The sequence below is a fragment of the Pristis pectinata genome, chromosome 29 (genome assembly GCF_009764475.1).
Source record: "Pristis pectinata isolate sPriPec2 chromosome 29, sPriPec2.1.pri, whole genome shotgun sequence".
Taxonomy (NCBI): Eukaryota; Metazoa; Chordata; class Chondrichthyes; order Rhinopristiformes; family Pristidae; genus Pristis; species Pristis pectinata.
The window spans coordinates 1677540-1702692 of record NC_067433.1 but is presented as its reverse complement, the minus strand read 5'-3'; the positions used below and the strand labels follow the sequence as shown (position 1 = coordinate 1702692).

The following is a 25153-nucleotide window of genomic DNA, read 5'->3' as shown; positions in this document are numbered from 1 at the left end:
TGCACTCTTCCTAACGCATTTGCCTCTGCCTCTTTGCTCATTGTGATCACTTCTGTTTAATGACAGGGACCTGTCCAATAATAGAATCGGATGCCTGAACCCTGGAATGTTTCAGAGTCTTACGAACCTGACCAGACTGTGAGTATACGTGGGCCCCACACCGAGGCCTTCTGCGATTTTATTGTTGCCTTTTTAAATTTTCTTCCCATGAGTGTTTAGTTCTTATTTGAACAGAGAGGGTTAAATGGAGTTGTTCAAAATCCTCAAGGGTTTTGACAAAGTAAATAAAGAGCGGTTGTTTCCAGTGGCGGGAGGGCCCAGGGGTAGAACGACCCAGAGGGGCGATGAAGGACATTTGTCTCATGTAGTGAACTAGCACAGACTCACAACTCCAGCAACTTGGGTTCAATCCCGACCTCCGGCGCTGTCTGTGTGGAGTTTGCACGTTCTCCCTCTGACAGCGTGGGCTTCCCCCTGGTGCTCCAGTTTCCTCCCACATCCTAAAGGCGTGCGGGTCAGTGGGTTAATAGTAAATTTCACCTTGTGCGTGGGTGAGTGGTAGAATCTAGGGAGTGTTGATGGGAATGTGGATATAAATCAGGATTAGCGTAAATGGTCAGCATGGAGTGAGTGGGCCGAAGGGCCTGTTCCTGTGCTGTAGGACTGTAGGGCTGTGAGATGATATGGAATAACAACCACCTCCATTTATTAACAAGCTAAAATGTACCAAAGCACTTTGTGAGCACATTCAGAGAGTGTAATGTGGACAATAAGGAGATGTAAGGAAACACTTGGTTATGAGGTATGACTTAATATGTTTTTTGAAGGGGGAGATAGGGGTTTAGAGGAAGGCAGAGGTCCTGGAGTATGAGAGAGTTGCAGCAGGTTACTGAGATAGGAGAGTTCACAGGGAATTTGAAAGCAAGGACAGGACTGCCAGCAGTGAGCTTGTACTTCCTGTGTTAAATTGTTGAGGTTTTTTGCACTGTACTGGCAAATTCCAAAAGTTGATCTTTTACACGTTTAACAGAAATCTCTCGGGAAACATCTTCTCCACACTCAACCCTAACCTCTTGGATGGTTTGGCTTCACTCAAAGTCATGTGAGTATGAAGGAGATCCGTCAAATCTTGGCTGCTGTTTCCCTTCCTCCAGCCTCAGTCGTGGCTCCAGCTCGTGGCTCCCTTGTCCTGACAGAACTTTGGTTAATAAAATCCAAAAGGATTGTTCACCCTGACAGTCCTCTGCAAACCTTCCCCAGAATGGTCAAGGTGCCATTCCTACTGGATCATATCCATGGTGTGTTCGATGCAAGTTGTGAATAAAGAGCTTGCAGTTATAAAGTTCCACTGGGCACCTCTGAACAATCTGCACCCAGTGTTAAAGTGACAGCACACTAATGCAGAGGAATGCAACAGCTGGTATGTGCACAGCAAGATCCTACAGACAGTAACCACAATAAACAACCAGTTTTTGGTGAGTTTGTTAAAATGCAAATTGGCTGTATCCCATAATGCTTTGAAAATGTGCCAATGAAATGTAGTCCCCAGTGGTGGAATGTAGGATAAGCAGCAGTGAACTGGTGTACACGAAGATTCCTGTGGGAGGGACAGTACTGAGGGAGGGTCACACTGTGGGAGGGGTGGTACTGAGGGATGGGCGGTACTGAGGGAGGGGCGCACTTGGAAGTGAATAAGGGCGTTGGTGTGGGAGACCAGCGCCTCCACCACTTCCTCTGAGTCGGTGTGAGAAAGCTGTGCTTTTGCTTTCAGTGATTTCAACACGGAGTACCTGGTGTGTGACTGTAACATGCTGTGGGTCCTGAACTGGGAGAGGAACAGCTCAGTGCGAATCTCCGAGGAAACGCTGTGTGCTTTTCCCAAAGCACTGAGGGGGAAGCCGTTCAAAGACCTGAAGGAAAGCCAGTTGGTGTGTGGTAAGCATCAAAGCTGTGTGAACTTACATGGTGCAAGGTTCCCAGGTAACCCCGACTGGAACGGTATCAGGGAGACACGTGGAGAGATAGAGACCAGTGACCCAATGGTTGGTCAAAGCTTCGAGAAGCATCTTAGGAGAAGGTGGAGAGGTTTGAGCAGTGACGCTGAGCAGCAAGGCTGGACCACCAGTGGTGGACAGATTATAGCCACGGTGTGGGCATCTCGCAGGGTCAAAATAGTCAGTGATTTTTTTCCCAGGGTAGAAATGTCAAGTACTAGAGGACATGCATTTAAGGTGAGAGGGAAAGTTTAAAGGAAATGTGCAGGGCATATTTGTTTTTTTTTACATAGGGAGTGGTGGGTGTCCGGAATGGGCTGCCAGAGGTGGTGGTGCAGGCAGGTGCGGCAGTTGGGGCAGGTGCGGCGGTGGTGGGGGCAGGTGCGGCGGTGGTGCAGGCAGGTGTGGTGGTGGCGTTTAAGAGGCTGTTAGACACATGAATGTGCAGGGAATGGAGGGATGTGGCTATGTACAGGCAGAGGGATGTAGTTTAATTCGGCATCATGTTCAGCATAGACATGATGGGCCGAAGGGCCTGTTCCTGTGCTGTCCTGTTCTCTCTTCTGTGACTATTTCCATTGGTCGGTAAATCAAGGGCTGGGGTAACCACAGGAAGAAGTGAGTTGTACCAATGGTCGGATCCTCCCACCTCTGACCTCTCAAAGGGAATTAAGGCAAAGCTCGGTTGATTTACATTTAGGAGGGAGCCCCACCCACACTGAGGGATCTTCCCCGCACTGAGAATCTCCCACACAGGGAGACCCCCCGCCCCTCCTTGGCACTGAGGAGATCTCCACACTGAGGGAGCTTCCCCCCCCCCCACCCCCGCACCCCCCTGCCCAGGCATCCCCAGACTGTGCATCCTTGCACCTCTCCTTACTTGCTGGGTGTTTCTGGTTGCCAGCTCACTGGTTAGAATGCAGTGTTCCACTTCTCGGTCCACAACCTGTGGTCGATTATGTGAAGTCACACCGTTAACTAACTGGTCCCCTGACCCCTCATTCCCATAGATGCCAGACAGGAAAACTTTTACTGTGTGAGAGAGGGAACCTGGGAAAGGAAGGAGAGCGTGCGGGGAGCGAGGAGGGAGTAGGCTCAGAGGGAGAATTGTTGAACTGGAGGGAGGGCAGAGTGGGTAGACTGGATCAGTTGAGGGGTGAACGTTGGAACAGACGTGGTGAAGGAGTTGGGTTTCAGCTGGAGCATTTTGTGATTCCAGTGATTTAATGCCGACATTGTCTTGGGAGGAGACTAAAGTTGGCAGTGAGGATTGCAAATTTGTTTTGGATGTTGGGGAAAGATCTGAAGCAGGCCAGCTGTTCCCCGCTGCCTGGGAACGTTGCTGTGGTGGAGTTGGCTCCCACTGCCGACAACGCTCAACGTTTCTTTACACTTCCTGTTGATCTGAGCCCAGTCTTGTGCCATGTTTAAAGCTGCAGATGTTTGGAGATCACTTCAAAGCCCGTGCAATGCTCTTTGGCATGTTTTCTCTGTCAGAGACACAATGAAAACAGAGTGAAAGAGTTGCTGTCAGACCCTGAGATCTCCACTGCTGCCCTTCCATACTCTGCACACTCTGTTCCTGCAGGGGGTGGTGAGCCTCCGGAACTCCCTACCCCAGAGGGTAGAGGAGGCCGGATCACTGGAGGTTTTGAAAGAGGAGTGAGGTTGGAGGGCTGAGGCTGTGGGGAACTGGCCCTGAGGAGGAGATGAGGCCTGGAGCAGATCAGCCATGATCACATGATCACAGTGAACGGCAGAGCAGACGAGGGGCTGAATGGCCTGCTGTTCCCGTTTCCTTGTGACAGTGCAGCACTGAAGGGATGCTGCACTGTTGGAGGTGAATCTTACAGATGGCACACTAAGCTGTGTCTTGGATCCACCCAAGAGTACAGCAGAGCCACAATTCAGCCGGTCCCAGAGCCCTGCTTCATTACTTTCTCATTGTCGAGATAAAATCAGACATTAGGCGAAACTTATTTCCTGTTGTACATCCAGAGCAGGATTTGAGGCCAATCTCTGTGGTAAATTAGTCCAACAACATTTCCCATTCTGTTTTGGTTCCGTTGATGTCACTGGACATTTTATGTGAATATACACAAAAACTTATATTCATCAACTGTTGATGAATCTCACTGGAACTTTATAGAACATTACGGCACAGTACAGGCCCTTTGGCCCACGATGTCATACCGACATTTTAACCTTCTCTAAGATCAATTTAACCCTTCCCTCCCTCATACCCCTCCATTTTTCTATCTGAGAGTCTCTTAAATGTCCCTAATGTACCTGCCTCTACCAGCACCCCTGGCAGCACGTTCCACGCGCCCACCACTCTCTGTATAAAAAAACCTCTGATATCCCCCCCTGTACTTCCCTCCATAATTGCTTAAAATTATGCCCCCTCGTGTTAGCCATTTCCACCCTGGGAAATAGTCTCTGACTGTCCACTTGATCTATGCCTCTTATCATCTTGGACACCTCTGTCAAGTCACCTCTCATCCTCCTTCTCTCCAAAGAGAAGAGCCCTCAACCTCACTCAACCTATCCTCATAAGACATGCTCTCCAATCCAGGCAGCATCCTGGTAAATCTACTCTGCATCCTCTCTATGGCTTGGATGAGTTCAACCTGGAAAAGTGTGAAGTGATACACTTTGGAAGAATGAATTTGAAGGCAGAATACAAGGTTAATGGCAGGACTCTGCAGTGCGGAGGAACAGAGGGATCTTGGGGTCCACGTCCACCGATCCCTCAAGGTTGCCGTGCAGGTTGATAGGGACGTTAAGAAGGTGTATGGTGTGTTGGCCTTCATTAGTTGGGGTACTGAGTTCAAGAGCTGCAAGGTAATGTTGTGGCTCTATAAAACCCTGGTTAGGCCACACTTGGAGTATTGTGTTCTGTTCTGATCACTTCATTATAGGAAGGACGTGGAAGCTTTGGAGAGGGTGCAGAGGAGATTTACCAGGATGCTGCTTGGATGGGAAAGCATGTCTTATGAGGATAGGTTGAGTGAGCTAGGGCTTTTCTCTTTGGAGAGAAGGAGGATGAGAGGCGACTTGAAAGAGGTGTCCAAGATGATAAGAGGCATAGATCGAGTGGACAGTCAGAGACTTTTTCCCAGGGCAACAATGGCTAACACGAGGGGACATAATTTTAGGGTGATTGGAGGAAAGTACAGGGGAGATGTCAGGGGTAAGTTTTTTTTAAACACAGAGAGTGATGGGTGTGTGGAACGCACTGCCGACAGAGGTGGTGGAGGCAGATACATTAGGGACACTTAAGAGAGATAGCCACATGAGTGATAGAAAAATAGGGGGCTATGTGGGAGGGAAGGGCTAGATAGATCTTAGAGCAGGATAAAATGGTGGCACAACATTGTGGGCTGAAGGGCCTGTACCGTGCTGTAATGTTCTATGTTACATGTTCTTCCAAAGTGAATCACTTCACACTTTTCCAGGTTGAACTCCATCTATCACTTCTCAGCCCAGCTCTGCATTCTATCAATGTCCTGTTATAACCCTTGACGATCTTCGACACTATCCATGACACCACCAACCTTTGTGTCATCTGAAGACTTACTAACCCACCTTTCCACATCCTCATCCAAGTCATTTATAAAAATCACAAAGATCAGGGGTCCCTGTGGAACACCACTGGTCACCAACCTCCAGGCAGAATACACTCCATCTACAACCACCCTCTGTCTTCTATGGGCAAGCCAATTCCAAATCCACACAGCCAAGTTTACCTGGATCCCACGCCTCCTGACCTTCTGAATGAGCCCATCATGGGGAACCTTATCAAACGCCTTACTAAAGTCCATATAGACCACATCCACTGCTCAACTCTCAATGTGCTTTGTCCCATCCTCAAAGAATTCAATCAGGCTCGTGAGGCATGACCTGCCCCTCACAAAGCCATGCTGACTGTCCCTAATCAGCCTATGCTTCTCCAAATGCTCATAAATCCTGTCCCTAAGAATCTTTTCCAATAATTTGCCCACCACTGAAGTAAGACTCACTGGCCTGTAAATTCTAGGGTTATCCCTACTCCCTTTCTTGAACAAAGGAATAACATTTGCCACCCTCCAATCATCTGGTACTACCCCTGTGGCCAGTGAGGATGCAAAGATTATCGCCAAGGGCTCAGAGATCTCTTCCCTTGCTTCCTGTAGTATCCTGGGATATATCCCATCCGGTCCCAGGGACTTATCTATCCTAATGTTTTTCAAAAGTTCCAGCACATCCTCCTTCTTAACATCGACATGTTCCAGCTTATCAGCCTGTTTTACGCTGACTCACAAATGTCAAGTTCTCTCTCACAAGTGAATACTGAAGAAAAGTATTCATTAAGGACCTCCCCTACCTCCTCCGACTCCAGGCACATGTTTCCTCTTTTATCCTTAATCAGTCCTACCTTCACTCTATTCATCCTCCTGTTCTTAACATATGAGTAGAACGCCTTGGTGTTTTCCTTAATCCTACTCGCCAAGGCCTTCTCAAGCCCCCTTCTAGCTCTCCTAAGCCCATTCTTAAGCTCCTTCCAGTCTACCTTGTAACTCTCTAGAGCCCTGTCTGATCCTTGCTTCCTGAATCTTAAGTAAGCTTCTTTTTCCCTCTTCGCTAGATACAGTGGCATGGAAAAGTTTGGGCACCCCAGTCGAAATTTCTGTTACTGTGAATAGCTAAGTGAATAAAAGATGACCTGATTTCCAAAAGGCATAAAGATGACACATTTCTTTCATAGTTTAAGCAAGATTACTTTTTTATTTCCATCTTTTACAGTTTAAAAATAACAAAAAAGGAAAAGGGCCCGAAGCAAAAGTTTGGGCACCCTGCATGGTCAGTACTTAGTAACACCCCCTTTGGCAAGTATCACAGCTTGTAAACGCTTTCTGTAGCCAGCTAAGAGTCTTTCAATTCTTGTTTGGGGGATTTTCGCCCATTCTTCCTTGCAAAAGGCTTCTAGTTCTGTGAGATTCTTGGGCCGTCTTGCATGCACTGCTCTTTTGAGGTCTATCCGCAGATTTTCGATGATGTTTAGGTCGGGGGACTGTGAGGACCATGGCAAAACCTTCAGCTTGTGCCTCTTGAGGTGGTCCATTGTGGATCTTGAGGTGTGTTTAGGATCGTTATCCTGTTGTAGAAGCCACTGTCTTTTCATCTTCAGCTTTTTTACAGACAGTGTGATGTTTGCTTCCAGAATTTGCTGGTATTTAATTGAATTCATTCTTCCCTCTACCAGTGAAATGTTCCCCGTGCCACTGGCTGCAACACAAGCCCAAAGCATGATCAATCCACCCCCGTGCTTAACAGTTGGAGAGGTGTTCTTTTTATGAAATTCTGCACCCTTTTTTCTCCAAACATACCTTTGCTCATTGCGGCCAAAAAGTTCTATTTTAACTTCATCAGTCCACAGGACTTGTTCCCAAAATGCATCAGGCTTGTTTAGATGTTCCTTTGCAAACTTCTGATGCTGAATTTTGTGGTGAGGACGCAGGAAGGTTTGGAGAAAACTCCAACATTCCAATCAACCACCTCCCCCCCCCCCCCACCCGCTTCCCCTGACACCCGGCTACACGGGGGTAACTTACAGCAGCCAATTAACCTACCAGCACTTGGAGACAGAGAACTGAGTTCATGTTTCAGGTCAGTGACCTTCCTTCAGCTGGAGATTGAGCAGGTATTGAGTTGCAGCAAGATGCCCCCTGCACCATGGTCTGTAAGCAGCCACAGGTTTACCGTACCACGGACTCCGGTATCACAGTCATTCCCTTTTCCTCCTGTGTGATGTTGCAGAGGGAAAGGTCCCTGAGACAGATATGTTAATTCCTGCTCGCGTCTTTCCAAGGCTCAGGAGAGGCTTTGCACATCCTCTTCCCAAGTGGAAGGAACTTTGCTGTACAGCAGTTTTCAAAGAGAAAATGTTTGGCTTAAAGAAAGCATCAGCTAAGCCAAGACAGCTAAATCAGCCCCATTTCCTCTGATTTTGAACATATGGGATCCTTGACATAATCGATAGATTCCATTCAATGCAAGTTCCGTGGAAACCTTATAAATACCATTTGGCCCAATGAGGACTACAGTGTAGCAAGGATCTCGAGGGCCTGGTGTAGGTTGTGCAGAGTGGCCCAGAGGTGAGGTCCTTCCGTTCCGTGGAAGGACGGAAGAAGTCGGCAGTGTTCTGGGACCAGAGGAGGCTGTGGAGAGATTTAATGAGGGTGTTGAGACGTATGATGTGGGTGAGGAGAACCTGTTTCCACTGACGGGATGTTGATAACCAGGGGAAACAGGCTGGCAAAAGAACCAGAGGCAGCAGGCGAGAATTTGCTTTCCACGGTGAGCACATGGTGACAGAGATGAAGTGGGAAGTTTGACACTCAAAACAGAAAGTGAAACTAGGACACTATGGAAACAGTGGGGGGCAATGGAACCAATGAGGTAGCTGGGATAGCACAGCGACGTGATTGGCCTCGGCGCAGAGGATGGAAGTACGGGGTGGACGGGACACGAGTTGACTCACTGAGTTCCCTTTTGGCCACAGATGGACCACTGGAGCTGCCGTTTCTCCAGCTGATTCCCGTCCTTCGCCAGGTGGTTTTCCAAGGAGATCGTCTGCCATTTATCTGCACGGCCACCTACTTGGACAACAGCACCAGGGTGTTGTGGTACCACAACGGCATCCTGGTGCAGCCTGAGGAGGAGAATGGTGTGATCGTTATGGAAAGCCTCGTCCATGACTGTTCCTTGATATCCAGGTAATCTGTACAAGGAAGGACAACTGACTCTTACCATGGGACAGTGGAGAAGGCAGGTGGCAGGGTAGGCTGAGAGGTCCAGGCTAAACACAAGGGCAAAAGGTGCAGCTTACCCTGGAGGCGAGAGGGCAGTGGGAACCCCGGGGTGTTTGTCCGGCCCCACAACATCATACAGAGTTTCGACACTGGAGTTAATGAGTCACAGAACCAGAGATAGTGCAAATTCATTGTAGCACCAGGACATAACTTACAGGCCAAGTACTTGGATAGTCTCGAACGTGCGCTGAGTCCTGGATGGAGGGTGATGGGTTGTGGGCGGAGGTAATGAGTTTTGGATGGAGGGTGTTGGGTTCTTGTTGAAGGATGTAAAGTTCTGGGTGGTAATTGTTAGGTTCTAGGTGGATGGCATTGAATTCTGAGCTTGATGGAAGTGTTGGGTGATGTAGGGAGGGTGTTGCATGCTGATGGAGGGTTTTGGGACCTGGGTGGAGGGTGTTGGTTTTGGATGGAGTGTTGTTGGATCTTGAATGGAGGGAATTAGGTCCTAGATGGTTGGTGCTGAGTCTTGGATTAAGAATGTTCTGTGTGGGTTTGAGGGTACTGAGTTCTCGACGGAGGATTAGGTGGTGGTCTGGCTGGGAACATTGTGGTGTGGATGAAGGGTACTGTGTTCTGGATGGAGAATTCCCTCTTGTGCTTGCAGGGTGTTGGTTCTGGGTGGAGGGTGGAGGGTGGTGAGCGTAGGATGGAGTCAGTGTGCTCTGGTTTCTTAATGGAGGATGTTGAGTTACAGTCACAGAATTGTACAGCAGGGAAACAGGCTGTTCGGCCCACCACGTCTGTGCTGACCATCAGACCTATCAGTACCAATCCCACTGGCCTGCCTTAATTCCACCTCGCTCTGTTTATTCAAGTACCTGTCCAGTTGCCTCTTAAATGTTGTTACTGTTCCTGCCTCCACCTCCTCCTCTGGCAGCTCATTCCAGACATCAACTACATGCCCAGATCTCCCTTAGACCTCCTCCCTCTCACCTTAAACCTACACCCTCTAGTTTCAGACACCTGTACTATGGGGAACAGACTCTGGCTATCTACCCTATCTGCGCCTCTCATAATCTTATACACCTCCATCATATTACTTCTCTGCCTCCTTCGCTCCAGGGAAAACAGACCCAGCCTGTCCAATCAAGTCCCCCAGTGCAGGCAACATCCTTGGAATCTTTTTTACACCCTTTCTAGCTTAATCACATCTTCAGTGTGGTGACCAGAATTGCACACAGTACTGTGGCCTAATTAACATCTTGTACAACTGGAACCCCTGCACTCATTGCCTCAGCCGATGAAGGAAAGCATTCTGTACACCTTCTTCATCACCGTGTCTACCAGTGTTGCCAACTTCTCATCCAGGTCACTAATATAGATGACAAACAACACCGATCCCTGCGGCACACCATTGGTCACAGGTCTGCAGTCCGAGAAACAACCCTCCACAACCTCTGACCCCTACCACCATCAGTTTTGTATCCAATTGGCGAGCTCACCCTGGGTCCCATATGATCTGACCTCCTGAACCAGCCTTCCATGTGGGATTTTGCAAAGGTCTCGCTAAGTTCATGTTGACAGTTCCACCACCCTGCCCCTTATCAATTCTCTTGGTCCCTTCTTCAGAAAACTCAAGTCAGATTTGTGAGACACTATTTCCCAGGTACAAAGCCACGCTGACTGTCCCTAATCAGTCCCTGCCTTTCCAAAGGCAGAACGGCTCTCAGAATCCCCCCAGTAACATTCCCACCACTGATATAAGGCTCACCAGCCTGTAGTTCCCTGGTGTATCCCTGCTGCCTTTGATGGATGGAGGATGTTAGGTTGTGGGGGGAGGGTTTGGAACTCTGGATGGAGGGTGCCAATGGGCAGTGTTGATCCACCCACATCACCAAGAAGAATGGTAGCCCTTGTCTTCGAGGAATTTCACCTCATTTGAGAAGCTGTAGATTGCCTGACGAGCTCTGATGGTTAAGGTGCCTCTCACTCTATCTGCAGTGAACTGGTCCTCTCAAACATCTACCTGCTGGCCAGTGGAGAGTGGGAATGCGTCGTTGCAACGTCGCGTGGGAACGCCTCGCTCAAGGTGGAGATAGTGGTGATCGACACTTCTGCCACGTACTGCCAGGCGGAACGGGTCACCAACAACAGAGGGGACTTCAGGTCAGTGCACGCCATCAGTGTTAGGTTCATCTCACCTGAGGGCTGGGCCGAGGAGGAGCTGGCAGGATGCACGGCCAGGGTTACCCTGTGGTTCATCATCCCGGCCAATTTAGTGCTGCCACTGTGTTTCCACCTCCCCGAGAGCGCCAGCCCCTGTGACCAACCTGATGCCCGTCCCTGTGTGTCTGAAGGCCGGGACCTGAAGCTTGAACCTCCTGGAATGAAGTGGCAAATGGTGTGGAGGGCAGAAAACTGTGGCCAGTTACGGCAAGGTTAGTGATGTGGCTGAATGGTGAGAGGAGAGAAATAGAACATAGACCAGTATAGCAGAGGAACAGGCCCTTCGGCCCACAGCGTCTGTGCCGACCACAATACCATCTGCCTGCACATGGTCCGTATCCCTCCCCTCCCAGCCTGTTCATCTGTCTGTCTGAATGCCTCTTAAACCTTGCTGTTGTATCTGCTTCCATCACCTACCCTGGCAGTACGTTCCAGGCACCCACCCAAAACTTGTCTCACACATCTCCTTCAAACTTTCACCTCTCACCTTAAAGCTATGACCTCCAGTATTTGACATTTCCACCCTGGGAAAGAGACACTGGCTGTCTACCCTGTCTCTGCCTCTCATAATTTTATAAACTTCTGTCAGGTCTCCCCTCAGCCTCCGACACTCCGGAGAAAACAACCCAAGTTTGTCCCACCTCTCCTTACGGCTAATACCCTCCAATCCAGGCAGATCCTGGTGAACCTCTTCTGCACCCTCTCCAAGGCCTCCACATCCTTCCTGTAATGGGGCAAGCAGAACTGCACACAATACTCCAAAAGTGGCCGAACCAAAGTTTTATACAGCTCCCTGTCTGTGTCGCTCCAAGCTCCATCCAGTGCAGTTGATTCTAACCTGAGTTAGTGGCTTCACGTCACCACCAGCACTTCCCGGGAGAAAGCTTCCAACACTGCCATCCAGAGGCAACCAGGGAATGAATAAATGGCAGGCCTGTAATCAAGGCCCACATGTACAAGAGTGAATGAAGGAAGGGACGGTTGACATGCAGCCAGACCGTATACAACAGTCCAGTGCTCCCTCAGTACCCCCCCCCCGCAGTGTGACCCTCCCTCAGTACCCCCCCCCCGCAGTGTGACCCTCCCTCAGTACCCCCCCCGCAGTGTGACCCTCCCCCAGTACCCCCCCCGCAGTGTGACCCTCCCTCAGTACCCCCCCCCGCAGTGTGACCCTCCCTCAGTACCCCCCCTGCAGTGTGACCCTCCCCCAGTACCCCCCCCGCAGTGTGACCCTCCCTCAGTACCCCCCCCGCAGTGTGACCCTCAGTACCCCCCCCGCAGTGTGACCCTCCCTCAGTACCCCCCCCGCGGTGTGACCCTCCCTCAGTACCCCCCCCGCAGTGTGACCCTCCCTCAGTACCCCCCCCGCGGTGTGACCCTCCCTCAGTACCCCCCCGCGGTGTGACCCTCCCTCAGTACCCCCCCCGCAGGGTGACCCTCAGTACCCCCCCACAGTGTGACCCTCCCTCAGTACCCCCCCCCGCAGGGTGACCCTCAGTACCCCCCCACAGTGTGACCCTCCCTCAGTACCGCACCCCCACAGTGTGACCCTCCCTCAGTACCCCCCCCGCAGGGTGACCCTCAGTACCCCCCCACAGTGTGACCCACCCTCAGTACCGCACCCCCACAGTGTGACCCTCCCTCAGTACCCCCTCACAGTGTGACCCTCCCTCAGTACCGCACCCCCACAGTGTGACCCTCTCTTAGTACCCCCCCGGCAGTGTGACCCTCCCTCAGTACCGCACCCCCACAGTGTGACCCTCCCTCAGTACCGCACCCCTCCCTCAGTACCCCCCCGCAGTGTGACCCTCCCTCAGTACCTTCCCGCAGTGTGACCCTCCCTCAGTACCCACCCCTGCAGTGTGACCCTCAGTACCCCCCCCGCAGTTTGACCCTCCCTCAGTACCCCCCCACAGTGTGACCCTCCCTCAGTACCGCACCCCCACAGTGTGACCCTCCCTCAGTACCCCCCCCACAGTGTGACCCTCTCTCAGTACCCCCCCGGCAGTGTGACCCTCCCTCAGTACTGCCCCCCACAGTGTGACCCTCCCTCAGTACCCCCCCCGCAGTGTGACCCTCCCTCAGTACCCCCCCCGCAGTGTGACCCTCCCTCAGTACCGCACCCCCACAGTGTGACCCTCCCTCAGTACTGCCCCACCCACAGTGTGACCCTCCCTCAGTACCGCACCCCCACAGTGTGGCCCTCCCTCAGTACCCCCCCCCGCAGTGTGACCCTCCCTCAGTACCCCCCGCAGTGTGACCCTCGCTCAGTACTGCCCCCCACAGTGTGACCCTCCCTCAGTACCCCCCCCCGCAGTGTGACCCTCCCTCAGTACCGCACCCCCAGTGTGACCCTCCCTCAGTACCCCCCCGCAGTGTGACCCTCCCTCAGTACTGCCCCTCCCACAGTGTGACCCTCCCTCAGTACCCCCCCGCAGTGTGACCCTCCCTCAGTACTGCCCCTCCCACAGTGTGACCCTCCCTCAGTACTGCCCCACCCACAGTGTGACCCTCCCTCAGTACCGCACCCCCACAGTGTGACCCTCCCTCAGTACTGCCCCTCCCACAGTGTGACCCTCCCTCAGTACTGCCCCTCCCACAGTGTGACCCTCCCTCAGTACTGCCCCCCCACAGTGTGACCCTCCCTCAGTACCACCCCTTTTGTTTTACAAAATGTTTATTTGCTAAAAGCACTACAAAAAACAACCAATAGCAATTACATTACCTCTAATACAGAAAGAAACAACTAAGCAAACTAATACCCGCGAAGCACACACGCAACACTCCACCCGCTACTGCAACACACACTTCAGATCAGAATCGCATTGGAAACGTCCACGACACACGTGATCCCCTGAGGGGCCCACCAAGTGCGGAACTCGGCGAGGGTGCCTGCAGAGACAGCGTGCTCCCGTTCCAAAGACACCCGCGTGCGCACGTAAGCGCGGAAGACGGGCAGGCAGGCCGACCTGCCGGAACCCTCCGCCGCCTGCCGCCGCGTCCCGTGGATGGCCAGCTTGGCCAGGCCCAGCAGGAGACCCACCAGGAGATCCTCCGCACGCCCTGCCCCGCGCCGCACCGGGTGCCCGTAAACCAACAGCACCGGGCTGAAGTGCAGCCAGAACTTAAGCAGCAGTCCCCGCAGATACACAAAAAGGGGCTGCAACCTCTCACACTCCATGTACGTGTGGTACACCGTCTCCTCCCGGCCGCAGAAGTGACAGGCAGCCGGGGTTGGTACTGCCCCTTTTTTGTATAAAACGTTTATTAGCTAAAAGCACTACAGAAGACTACAAATATCAAATATATGCATCCAATACAGAAAGGACCAGCTAGTCAACGACAGAACTTCAGAGAGTACCATAAACTAACACCCGTGAAAACACACATACGTCATTACGCGCGCTACCACAACACTCAGTACTTCATATCAAAATCGTATTGGTGTCGTCCATGACACATGCGATCCCCTGAGGGGCCCACTGAGCGCGGAACTCGGCCAGGGCGCCCGCGGAGACCGCGTGCTCCCGTTCCAAAGACACCCATGCGCGCATGTAAGCGCGGAAGACGGGCAGGCAGGCCGACTGGCCGGAACCCTTGGCCGACCGGCTGGAACCCTCGGCCGCCCGCTGCTGCGTCTCATTGATGGCCAGCTTGGCCAGGCCCAGCAGAAGACCCACCAGGAGATTCCCCCGCGCACCCCGCCCCGCGCCACACCGGGTGCCCGTAAACCAACAGCGCCGGGCTGAAGTGCAGCCAGAACTTAAGCAGCAGCCCCCGCAGATACTCGAAGAGGGGCTGCAACCTCTCGCACTCCATGTACGCGTGGTACACCGTCTCCTCCCGGCTGCAGAAGTGACAGGCGCCGGGGTTGGTACTGCCCCTTTTTTTTGTACAAAATGTTTATTCGTTAAAAACACTACAAAAGACAACCATTATCAATACATTACATCTAATACAGAAAGAAACAAGGAAGCAACTACATAACTACAGAGAATAATGCAAACTAACACCCGTGAAACACACATACGACATTACGCCCGCTACCGCCACACACAACACTTCAGATCAAAATAGCATCAGCCTCATCCACGACACACGCGATCCCCTGAGGGGCCCACCGAGCGCGGAACTCGGCCAGGGCGCCCGAGGAGACCGCGTGCTCCCGTTCCAACGACACCCGCGCGCGCACGTAAGCGTGGAAGACGGGCAGGCAGGCCGACCTGCCGGAACCCTCGGCCACCCGCCGCCGTGTCCCGTGGATGGCCAGCTTGGCCAGGCCCAGCAGGAGACCCACCAGGAGATCCATCGCGCGCCTCTTCCCGCGCCGCACTGGGTGCCCGTAAACCAACAGCGCCGGGCTGAAGTGCAACCAGAACTTAAGCAGCAGCCCCCGCAGATACTCAAAGAGGGGCTGCCACTTGGTACCGTCCCTCCCTCAGTGTGACCCTCCCTCAGTACTGCCCCTCCCACAGTGTGACCCTCCCTCAGTACTGCCCCTCCCACAGTGTGACCCTCCCTCAGTACTGCGGTGACACTTCACTCTGGGGCAGGTTGTAGCGCCAGGTGCATCTGGGGAAGATTATGGGCGGGGTGCTGGGAGCTGGTGCTGGATCCGCGTCTGGTGCAGACATGAGGGGTGTCGGAATGTGTTTGACAACAGAAGGCAGGGGCCAGGCTCTGACATAGCTCCCACTCTGAGTAACATCTCAACGTGTGCAATGTGGTTTGAATTAAGTCAGAGGCCCAGTGGGGGCAGGATGTGGAGTACCTGGCAGTCAGAGTACTGGGCAGTGCTGAGCCTGCACAGTGAGGGAGAACGTTCCGGACGGCAAGCAGTAAACTCCGCTGTAGCCTCTCTGTGTGACAGCCCACACTCAGCTCAAACAGGTCCAACTGCAGTCTGACCAGAGTCACAGCGCTGTACAGCATGGAAACAGGCTCTTCAGCCCATCTCGTCCATGTCAACTGTGAAACCCATCTACAACGGTCCCATCTGCCTGTGTTTGGCCCATATCCCTATCCATGTTCAAGTGTCTTTTAAATGTTGTTAATGTCCCTGCCTCACCCACTTCCTCTGGCAGCTCGTTCCATACACCCACCACCCTCTGCGTGAAAATGTTGCCCCTCAGGTCCCTTTTAAATCTTTCCCTTCTCACCCTAAACTTATACCCCTAGGTTTGGACTCCCCTACCCTGGGGCAAAGACTATTACCGTCCACCTTATCTATGCCTCTCATAATTTTAAACACTTCTATAAGGTCGCCCCTCATTCTCCTACGTTCCAAGGAATAAAGACCCAGCCTCGTCAACCTCTCCCTATAACTCAGGCCCTCTAGTCCTGGCAATGTCCTCGGAATACACCTCTGGGTGGACACATTGTCTCTCAGGTCAGGTGTTTGCAATCCAGCTCCGGCCTCCGACCAATCCAGCTCCGGCCAGTGCCCTCCGGTCAGTTAGAATGCAGTCAGTGCCCCTCCAGTCAGGCCAGCTCTGGACACTGTGTTAGGCGGAAGGTTCTGCCAGAAGTCCCCCAGTTCCCTCCACTGCTGCAGCGTTTGGCCGTGCAGGCTGCAGGGATTCCTCTCTGGGAACGAGACCTTCACTGCTGTCAGTGAGCTGAAGATCCTGAGACCTTCGAAGAATCGTGTTTGCAACCCTGGGAGTGAACATGTTCACGGCAGGCGGTCGGTAGTGAGTGGGGCAAGTGGCCCCACAAAGGAGGAGGGGTGGAGGTTGAGAGGTGGAGGTGGAGGGGAGTCGAGGAGTGGAGGTTGAGGTGTGGAGGGAAGTTGAGGGTTGGAGGGATGGAGGGATCAAGGGGTGGAGGTTGAGGTGAGGGAGGAGAGTCGAGAGGTGGAGGGGAGTTGAGGGGTGGAGGGATGGAGGGGAGTCGGGGGGTGGTGGAGGGATGGAGGGGAGTCGAGAGGTGGAGGGGAGTTGAGGGGTGGAGGGATGGAGGGGAGTCGAGGGGTGGTGGAGGGTTGGAGGGGAGTCGAGGGGTGGAGGTTGAGGTGAGGGGTGGAGGGGAGTCAAGGGATGGAGGGGAGTCGAGAGGTGGAGGGGAGTCGAGGGCTGGAGGGATGGAGGGGGTGGAGGGATGGAGGGGAGTCAAGGGGTGGTGGAGGGATGGAGGGGAGTCGAGGGGTGGAGGGGAGTCGAGGGGTGGTGGAGGGATGGAGGGGAGTCGAGAGGTGGAGGGGAGTCGAGGGGTGGAGGTTGAGGGGTGGAGGGATGGAGGGGGGTGGAGGGATGGAGGGGAGTCAGGGAGTGGAGGATCAAGGGTTTTGTCTGCCCTGCTGTGGAGGGTGTGGGGGGCTCCCTCTGGTGGCAGGCACGGTTCCTGCTGCCAAGGGTCCCTGGCTCTCACAGTGATGGGAACTGCCCCCCACAGGTCAATCCAGCAAACTAGATCACACCGGCCAGCACACGGTTATTAAACTGTGGAAGGCACCACACCGAAGGTTAGGCAGGTATCCTCAGTGGCCCATCACACGTCCCCCAGTGCGGGCAGAGCACTGACAGTACAGTCGTCTGCAGTCTGGGTTCATGGAAATCACAAAACTACAGATGCTGGAAATCTGAAATAAAAACAGAAAATGCTGGAAACACTCAGCGGGTCAGGCAGTGTCTTTGGGGAGAGAAACAGGGAACGTTTCAAGTGAAAACCCTTCATCAAGTCTGAGTTGCAGTTGAGTTCAGGAAGATGTTGGACTTGAAGTGTTCTGTGAATCATCAGAATGACCCTGGGGCTGAAAGGGTTAAATGGGAAAGATGGTGGGCTGCATAGACCAGGCCTGTGTTCCCCGGTGGAGGAAGGCCATGGTCTGATGGAGTTTAAGCCTCACAGCTCCAGAGACAGGGGTTTGACCCCGACCTCTGGCGCTGTCTGTGTGGAGTTTGCATGCTCTCCCTGTGACCGCGTGGGGTCCCCCAGTGGCTCCGGTTTCCTCCCACATCCCGACGACGTGAAGGTTGATGGTTAATTGCCCCGTGTGTGTGTGGGTGGTAAAATCTGTGGGGGAATTAATGAGAATCTGGGGAGAATAAACTGGGATCAATGATCAGGGTCTGCTGCTGGTCCTGGTGAACAGGCTGAGTGGTCTTTCCTTGTGCCCCCGGTGAGATGGCAGGGTGGGGATTCCGGGGGCTGGTGCGGTTTGACCCTGACTGCAGGAGAGTTTCACTGACGTCTCGCTGTTTGTTACCCGGGCAGGTGGCCACGTACTTTAGCTGGAATCACCGTCTACCAACCGTGCCTGCAGTATCCGTACCCCTCCCCTGCCTCCCTGGAGAGGAAGACATCTCGGAAGTGCAATCGGTCGGGAACGTGGGAAGAGGCTGATTACTCCGAGTGTCTGTACATCAACGACTACACCAGAGTGCTCTCCTCCTTCATCCTGGTGAGTTCCGGTCAAGGTCAGGCCCAGCCGTGACCTGTGTACCACCTTCACCTCAATCTCGAGAGGTAGAGCCCTCTCCCCTGCAGCGAATGTGACGTCCCCCACACACTGTGTACATCACACCTACACTGGAGCTGCACTGAGCTCCCCCTGCCCAGGGAGTGTTTGATGGGATGTAAACACGTAACTGGAAGGAGGAACCATTCGCCCCCTCACTCCTGCTGCACTGTTCAACACCACAGCTGATCTTTGACCTCAGCACCACTTCCCTACACTAACCCCATATCCCTCGGTTCCCCTAACATCTAAAACTCTACAGATCTCTGTCTTGAGTGTACTCGGTGACATCTGGGTGGAGAACTTCCTCACCGCAGTCCTGAGTGTCCAAGCCCCTGGTTGTAGACACCCCAGCCAGGGGGAACATCATTCCACATTTCTCTTGTCAACCTCCTTAAGAACTTTGCATGTTCCAGTGAAATCACCTCTTATTCTTCTAGTCTCGAGGGAGTGTAGCCCAGTCTGCCGAATCCCTCCTCACGTAACAAACCCACCATCCCGGTGAACCCTCGCTGAACCCTCCATCACAAGTCTGTCCTCCTTGGGTTGGGAGACCAGAGCAGTGTACAGTGTTACAGGTGAGGTCTCACTACTGGAGCAGGGCATCCCACGTGTATTCAGCACACCATTTGCCTTCCTAGTTGCTAGCTGATTCGGCATATTCCAGTGATTTGTGTACGGGTTCACCCAGCTCCCTCTGAACACCAACACTTTTCCACCTCAGGATCTGTTGCAGGTTCTCGACCTGAAACGTCGACTTAAACCTTTTGCCTCCACAGATGCTGAGTTCTTCCAGCGTTCTGTTTGGGTTCTAGATTTCAGCATTTGCTGTCACTTTTGTCTTCCTACCGTTCCATCTCCCTCCATTTAAAGAATACTCTGCTGGTGGATGAGCTCACGCTCTGTTCATTCTTCTCTGTGCTTGTCACAGAGTCACACAGCACAGCGACAGACCCTTCCATGCAACTCGTCCGTGCCGACCAAGTTGCCTAACTATGCCTGTCCCATTTGTCTGTGTTTGGACCATATCCTTCTAAACCTTTCCTATCCTGATACCTGTCTAAATGTCTTTTAAATTGTACACACCTCTACCACGCCCTCTGGCAGCTCGTTCCACACACCCACCACCCTCTGTGTGAAAAACTTGCCCCTCAGGTCCCCTTTAAATCTTTCCCCTTTCACCTTAAACCTATACCCTCCTACCCTGGGAAAAGACAGTGACCATCCACATTATCTGTGACCTCATGATTTTATAAACCTCTATAGTCACCCCTCAACCTCCTTCGCTTCGGGGAAAGAGTCCCAGCCTGTCCAGCCTCTCCCTATAACGCAAACCATCTAGTCCTGGTAACACCTTCATAAATCTTTTTTGCACCCTTTCCAGTTTAGTAACATCCTTCCTATAGCAGGGTAACCAGAACTGCACACAGTACTCCAAATGTGGCCTTACCAACGTCTTGTACAGTTGTAACATGACATCCCCAACTCCTGTACTCACTATCCTGACCAAAGAAAGCAAGCATGCCAAATGCCTTCTTCACCACCCTGTCCATTCACCTCTGCATCTTTCTCATATTATCAGCAAAGTTAAATATAGTACACCTGATCCTCTCACCCAGTTACTGTGGACAGCTGGGCTCCCACCACCAATCCCTGTGGCACTCACTGATCACAGCCTCCCGACCTGAAGTTGACCTGTTTATTCCTACTCTGTGTCTTCTGTCTGTTAACCAATCCTCAGCCCATGCTAGAATGTTAAACCCAATACTGTGTGCTGTAATGTTGCTTAATAATCTCTTGTGTGGCACCTTATGAAGACCTTCAGAAAGTTAACTACAGTCACAGAGTGGTTCACCCTTATCTCTTCAGCTGGTTACAGTGTCAAAAACCACGAACAGATTTTTCAAGTGAGGTCTCCCATTCATAAATACGTGCTGACTCTGCCCAATCCTATTATTTCCAAGTGCCCTCTTACTAATAATAGATTCCAGCATTTTCTCGGCTGCTGACGGCAAGCTACAGGTCTACAGTTCCCTGTTTTCTCTCTCCTTCCTTCCTTAAGTAGTGAGGATACATTTGCCATCTCCCAGTTTGTGGGAACAGTTGCAGAATTTATGGAATTTTGGAAGATGACAACCTGTGCATCCACTCTACAAATCTTCAAAACCCCAGGATTATGGCATCAAATTAATTTCTCCACCTCCGTTATTTTACTGGCTGTCAGTTGCTTCAAACTATCCACTTATCCTGGACCTGTAGTCCTCTCTGGTATTTCCTTATCCCTCAATATAATCCCTCCTGTCTCAGGATGAGAGGAACCACATTAACTTTTGCTGTTTTGTTCCTTTTCACACACTACAGAAGCTCTCAGTCTGTCCCACACCCCTCGTGTTCTGATTCCCCTCCTGAATGATGCTTTTCCCAACTCCCAAGCCTTTTCTTGCCATCTTTACAAGCTGTTTCCTTCCAATACCATCTTTTAATTTCTTTTGATTATCATGGGTGGAATCTGCAGAGGAACGTTTTCTCTCCCTGCTCTGGGCTATGTGATGGAATGGTCTACAAGGAGCCTCATCTCCTCATGCTGCCCCTGACGTGGGAGTTTGTGATGGAACAGGATGGAGGGAGCTTCACTCTGTATCACTCTAACTGTGTTGTCCCTGCCCAGAGGGGACGGAGTGTTGAAGGAACTTTATAACAAACCTGTGCCTTTCTCATGGGCTTTGAGAGAAGGGAGTGATGAGCAGGTTACTGTTCCGACTGATTTTGTCTCTTTCTCTCCTTCTCCCTCATGCTGTCTCTCCGTAGATGCCCATCAATAACACCAACGCCCTCCCTCTTGCTCGCAAGTTGCTTGCCTACACTGTCGAGGCCACCAACTTCCTGGACATGATGGACGTGATTTACGTTGCTCAGATGATGGAGAAGTTCATCAGATGGACAGACGAGATCCACGATGTAATGTATCTGAAACAGCTGCTTTGCTTTTTAGAACATGGAACATAGAACAGCACAGGAACAGGCCCTTCAGCCCACAACAGTGTGCTGAACTAATTAAACTTAATCAAATGCCTAACTAAATGAATCCCTTCTGCCTACACAATGTCCATATCCCTCCATTCCCTGCACATCCTCTTAAGAGCCTCTCAAATGCCTCTGTTGTATTTGCCTCCACCAGTTCATTCCAGGCTCCCACCACTCTCTTCTTATTGGACTTTGTCCTCTTCCCTTGCTGGGGGCTGTGTAAATCCTCCCAGTGTTTGTCAGCGAGAAGCTTGCAATGCTTCTTCCTCCAAGGCAAAGGTGTGATTGGTAGCATGCACTGCAGAGGTCACAAGGAACCTCACTGGCAAAGATTCCTTGGGTGTTGGGTCCAGTCCTTGTCACTGAGAAACCAGTGGCAGTTCTAGTGATCGGGGCAAAACAAGGAGGGGTGTATTACCAAAGCTTTGTGTGATGGAGAGAAGCTGACCGGATGTACAGTGGAGGTGTTCTGGAGGGATTAATGAAAGGAATGGAAACTGTTCCACTTCACACAGCGAGGATTCTGAGGCAGAAACCATTAGCTTGGCATTGTCTACTGATTCAGTGTGGCATTGTGAAGGAGACTTGGTTTGTCTGGAGCAATGAGTCCTCCTCATCTCCTGAACTCAGTCCACATTTACAGAGTTTGTTGATTAGACTGTAGGTACAGAAGGCAGTAACTGATGACCTTCTATCTTCCCTCCCTCCCTCCATGTCCTCTCTCACCTTCCCTCCATCCTCACCCTCTTTATCCTCCTTTCTCACTCTCCCTCCTCTGTCCCTCTTTTGCCCTTACTCATTCTGTCCCTCTCCACCTCCCTAACCTCATTCCTCCCCCTCCTCTACACACCCTTCCTTCCTCCCTCCTTCCCTTCGCCTCAGCTTGGAGACGTGATAGTGGAGATGGCCAGTAACATGATGCTGGTGGACGAGCAGGTGCTGAGGTTGGCACAGGAGGAGAGTGGAGCGTGTACACAGATAGTCTGGGCTGTGGAGCGGATCGCCAACCTCACCTTGACATCCAATTCACAAACCATCAGCAAGGTGAGCTTCCCTGCCTCTGATCCGGGGAACAGCCCCTGGTCCCGGGAATACAGCCTCTAGTCCTGGAAACACGGCCCCTGATCCCAGGAACATTACAGTTGTTGGTGGGACTGAGCAGAGTGGTTGGGAAAGCGTCCGTGGAGCACAGCAAGATCCAAACTCCCACTCATTCCCCCCTCGCCCTGCAGACATCAAACCCTGCCCCAAAGTAAGAGCCAAACACTCTGTAGGTGATGAGAAGGGACCACTACTGAGCCAAGGAGGAGTTATCAAAATCAGGCCCAGTGACTTGAGGCACAGTGGGTGGAATGGGTTTGCAGAGGCTGAGGGGAGGTGGGGAGGGGGAATTAGTGAGGGGATTGTGTCAGTGAGAGAGGAAGGTTTAGTGAGGCTACAGACAGGATTATCCAGGGTTTGAGGTGGATCAGGAGAGGCAGAGGTGTTAGCAGAGTGGGGCAACTCTAACACAGGAGCAGATGGAGCTGAGGGATTGGTGGGGTTTAGTGAGGGAAGGGCGGGTTTAGATTAAAGGGGTGGAGTTTATGGAAGAAAGGGGTGGGGTTTAGATTAAATGGGCGGGGTTTGATGAGGAAAGGGGCGGGGTTTAGGTAGGAGAAGGGTGGGGTTTAGCGAGGGAAATCTGAATGTTTTGTTTCGGCAAAGAATGACCAGAAATGGGAGAGCGCAGCCAGTAGCTTGAACCCTCCAACACAGTGATTACACATCTGAATCCTTTATGGTTTGAAAAGTGAATGGAAATAGTGGTTCTGGACTTTGGGTGGTTCTACACCCTGGGGTCCCTGCCCACCCAGTTCCGCCCCCATCCACCTCCACCCATCACCTCTCAGCCCCTGTCCCACATCCCCTTCCCTCGGCCCTGATGCAGGGTCTCTACCCGAAACGTTGACAGCTCCTTTTGCCTCCACGGCCGCTGCTCGACCGGCTAAGCTCCGGTCCATCTCACGCCGCTCTCTCTTTTTCCAGATTTCCAAGAACATCGCCGTGGAGGCGTTCCTGGTGAAACCGGCCAGTTACATGGGCTTGAGTTGCACTGCTTTCCAGCGGACCCTCGTGCTCAGCGGCTTGGAGGGACAGGCCGACGGGGTCCCACATCCCCTGCAGTTCCGCTGTAGCACCGGCAGCATCAACAGCTCCCTGAGGCACTTCCCCGTCAAGGTGACTCAGCAGCACCGGAACCGGAGTGGGACTGAGACTGAGACTGGGACTGGACCGGAACCAGACCGGGACCGAGACCAAGAGTGGGAGCGAGAGTAGGACTGGACTGTGACTGAGAGCAAGAGTGGGACCGGACCGGAACTGGAGCAGGACTGAGACTGGGACTGGACCGTGACTGGAGCTGAGACCGGGACCGGACCAAGACCACAACTGGAACCGGAGCAGGACTGAGAGTGGGACAGGACCGAGACCGGGACCGGACCAAGACCACAACTGGAACCGGAGCAGGACTGAGAGTGGGACGGGACCGAGACCGGGACCGAGACCGGGACCGGACTAAGTGTGGAACTGGACTAGGGCAGGCGGTGGAACTGAATCCATCTGGTACACACCATCCTGGTGTGGCCCGTGTCTGAGTGTGTCAGGCTCTGGGGTCCGTGTGCTGCTGCCCTGTGACATTGGTCAGGGCACTGGGAACAGGAGTTGGGATGTCACGTTACAGCTGTACAAGTTGTTGGTGAGACTGTACCTGGAGCATTGTGTGTAGTTCTGGTCCCAGCTTTAGGAAGGGTGTGATTAAGGCAGAAAAGGAGCAGAAAAGATTCACAAAGACATTACTGGGACCGAAGGGCTCGAGTTATTGGAGGCTGGACAAGCTGGGACTGATTTCCCCGGAGCGAAGGAGGCTGAGGGGTGACCTTATAGAGGTTTATAAAACCATGAAGGGCATGGATAAGGTGGATGGTCACACTCTTTTCCCCAGGGTAGGGGAGTCTGAAACAAGAGGGCACAGGTTTAAGGTGAGAGGGGAAAGATTTAAAAGGGACCTGAGGGGGAAACTGCCACACAGAGGGTGGTGAGTGTGTGGAACGCGCTGCCAGAGGAAGTGGTAGAGGTGAGTACAGTTACAACATTTAAGACACTTAGAAAGGTGCATGGATGGGAAAGGTTTAGAGTTATACGGACCAAACACAGGTAAATGGTAAATATCTTAGTCAGCACAGATGAGTTGGGTCAAAGGCCTGTTTCTCTGCTCTGTAGCTCTGTGACGTGCTGCCTCTCTCTGTCTCCCAGAACAGCATCGCTCTGGCCTCTGTCCAGCTGCCCCCGGCCCTCTTTGCTCACTCAGCCTCGCCTCCGACCCACAGGAACTCCAGCTGTTGGCTGCAGTTTGTGGCTTTCCGCAACGGCAAACTATTCCCCAGCACAGGCAACTCGTCTAACCTCGCCGATCACGGGAAGCAAAGGAGCCCGTCGACACCCGTCATCTTCGCTGGTACAGGTGAGTGGATCCGGGGACCTGGTACAGGTGAGCAGAAGCGGGGGGACCTGGTACAGGTGAGCTGATTCGGGGACACTTGATACAGGTGAGTAGATGCGGGGGGACCTGGTACAGTTGAGTGGATTCGGGGACACCTGGTACAGGTGAGTGG

At 52.5% G+C, this 25153-nt stretch overlaps 1 protein-coding gene across 3 annotated transcripts in view; it reads left to right on the top strand.

The window, feature by feature from the left end:
- The window catches only part of LOC127584270 (adhesion G protein-coupled receptor A2-like), a 112818-nt gene that overhangs the window by 66188 nt on the left and 21477 nt on the right, over positions 1 to 25153 (top strand). For all 3 annotated transcript variants that reach the window (XM_052040920.1, XM_052040919.1, XM_052040921.1), the window contains 10 exons: positions 67 to 138; positions 1031 to 1102; positions 1772 to 1935; positions 8539 to 8752; positions 10793 to 10957; positions 18233 to 18419; positions 21285 to 21434; positions 22383 to 22544; positions 23529 to 23720; positions 24795 to 25002. In XM_052040920.1, coding sequence (XP_051896880.1) covers positions 67 to 138; positions 1031 to 1102; positions 1772 to 1935; positions 8539 to 8752; positions 10793 to 10957; positions 18233 to 18419; positions 21285 to 21434; positions 22383 to 22544; positions 23529 to 23720; positions 24795 to 25002 — 1586 coding nt within the window. The remainder of the gene's footprint in view (positions 1 to 66; positions 139 to 1030; positions 1103 to 1771; positions 1936 to 8538; positions 8753 to 10792; positions 10958 to 18232; positions 18420 to 21284; positions 21435 to 22382; positions 22545 to 23528; positions 23721 to 24794; positions 25003 to 25153) is intronic.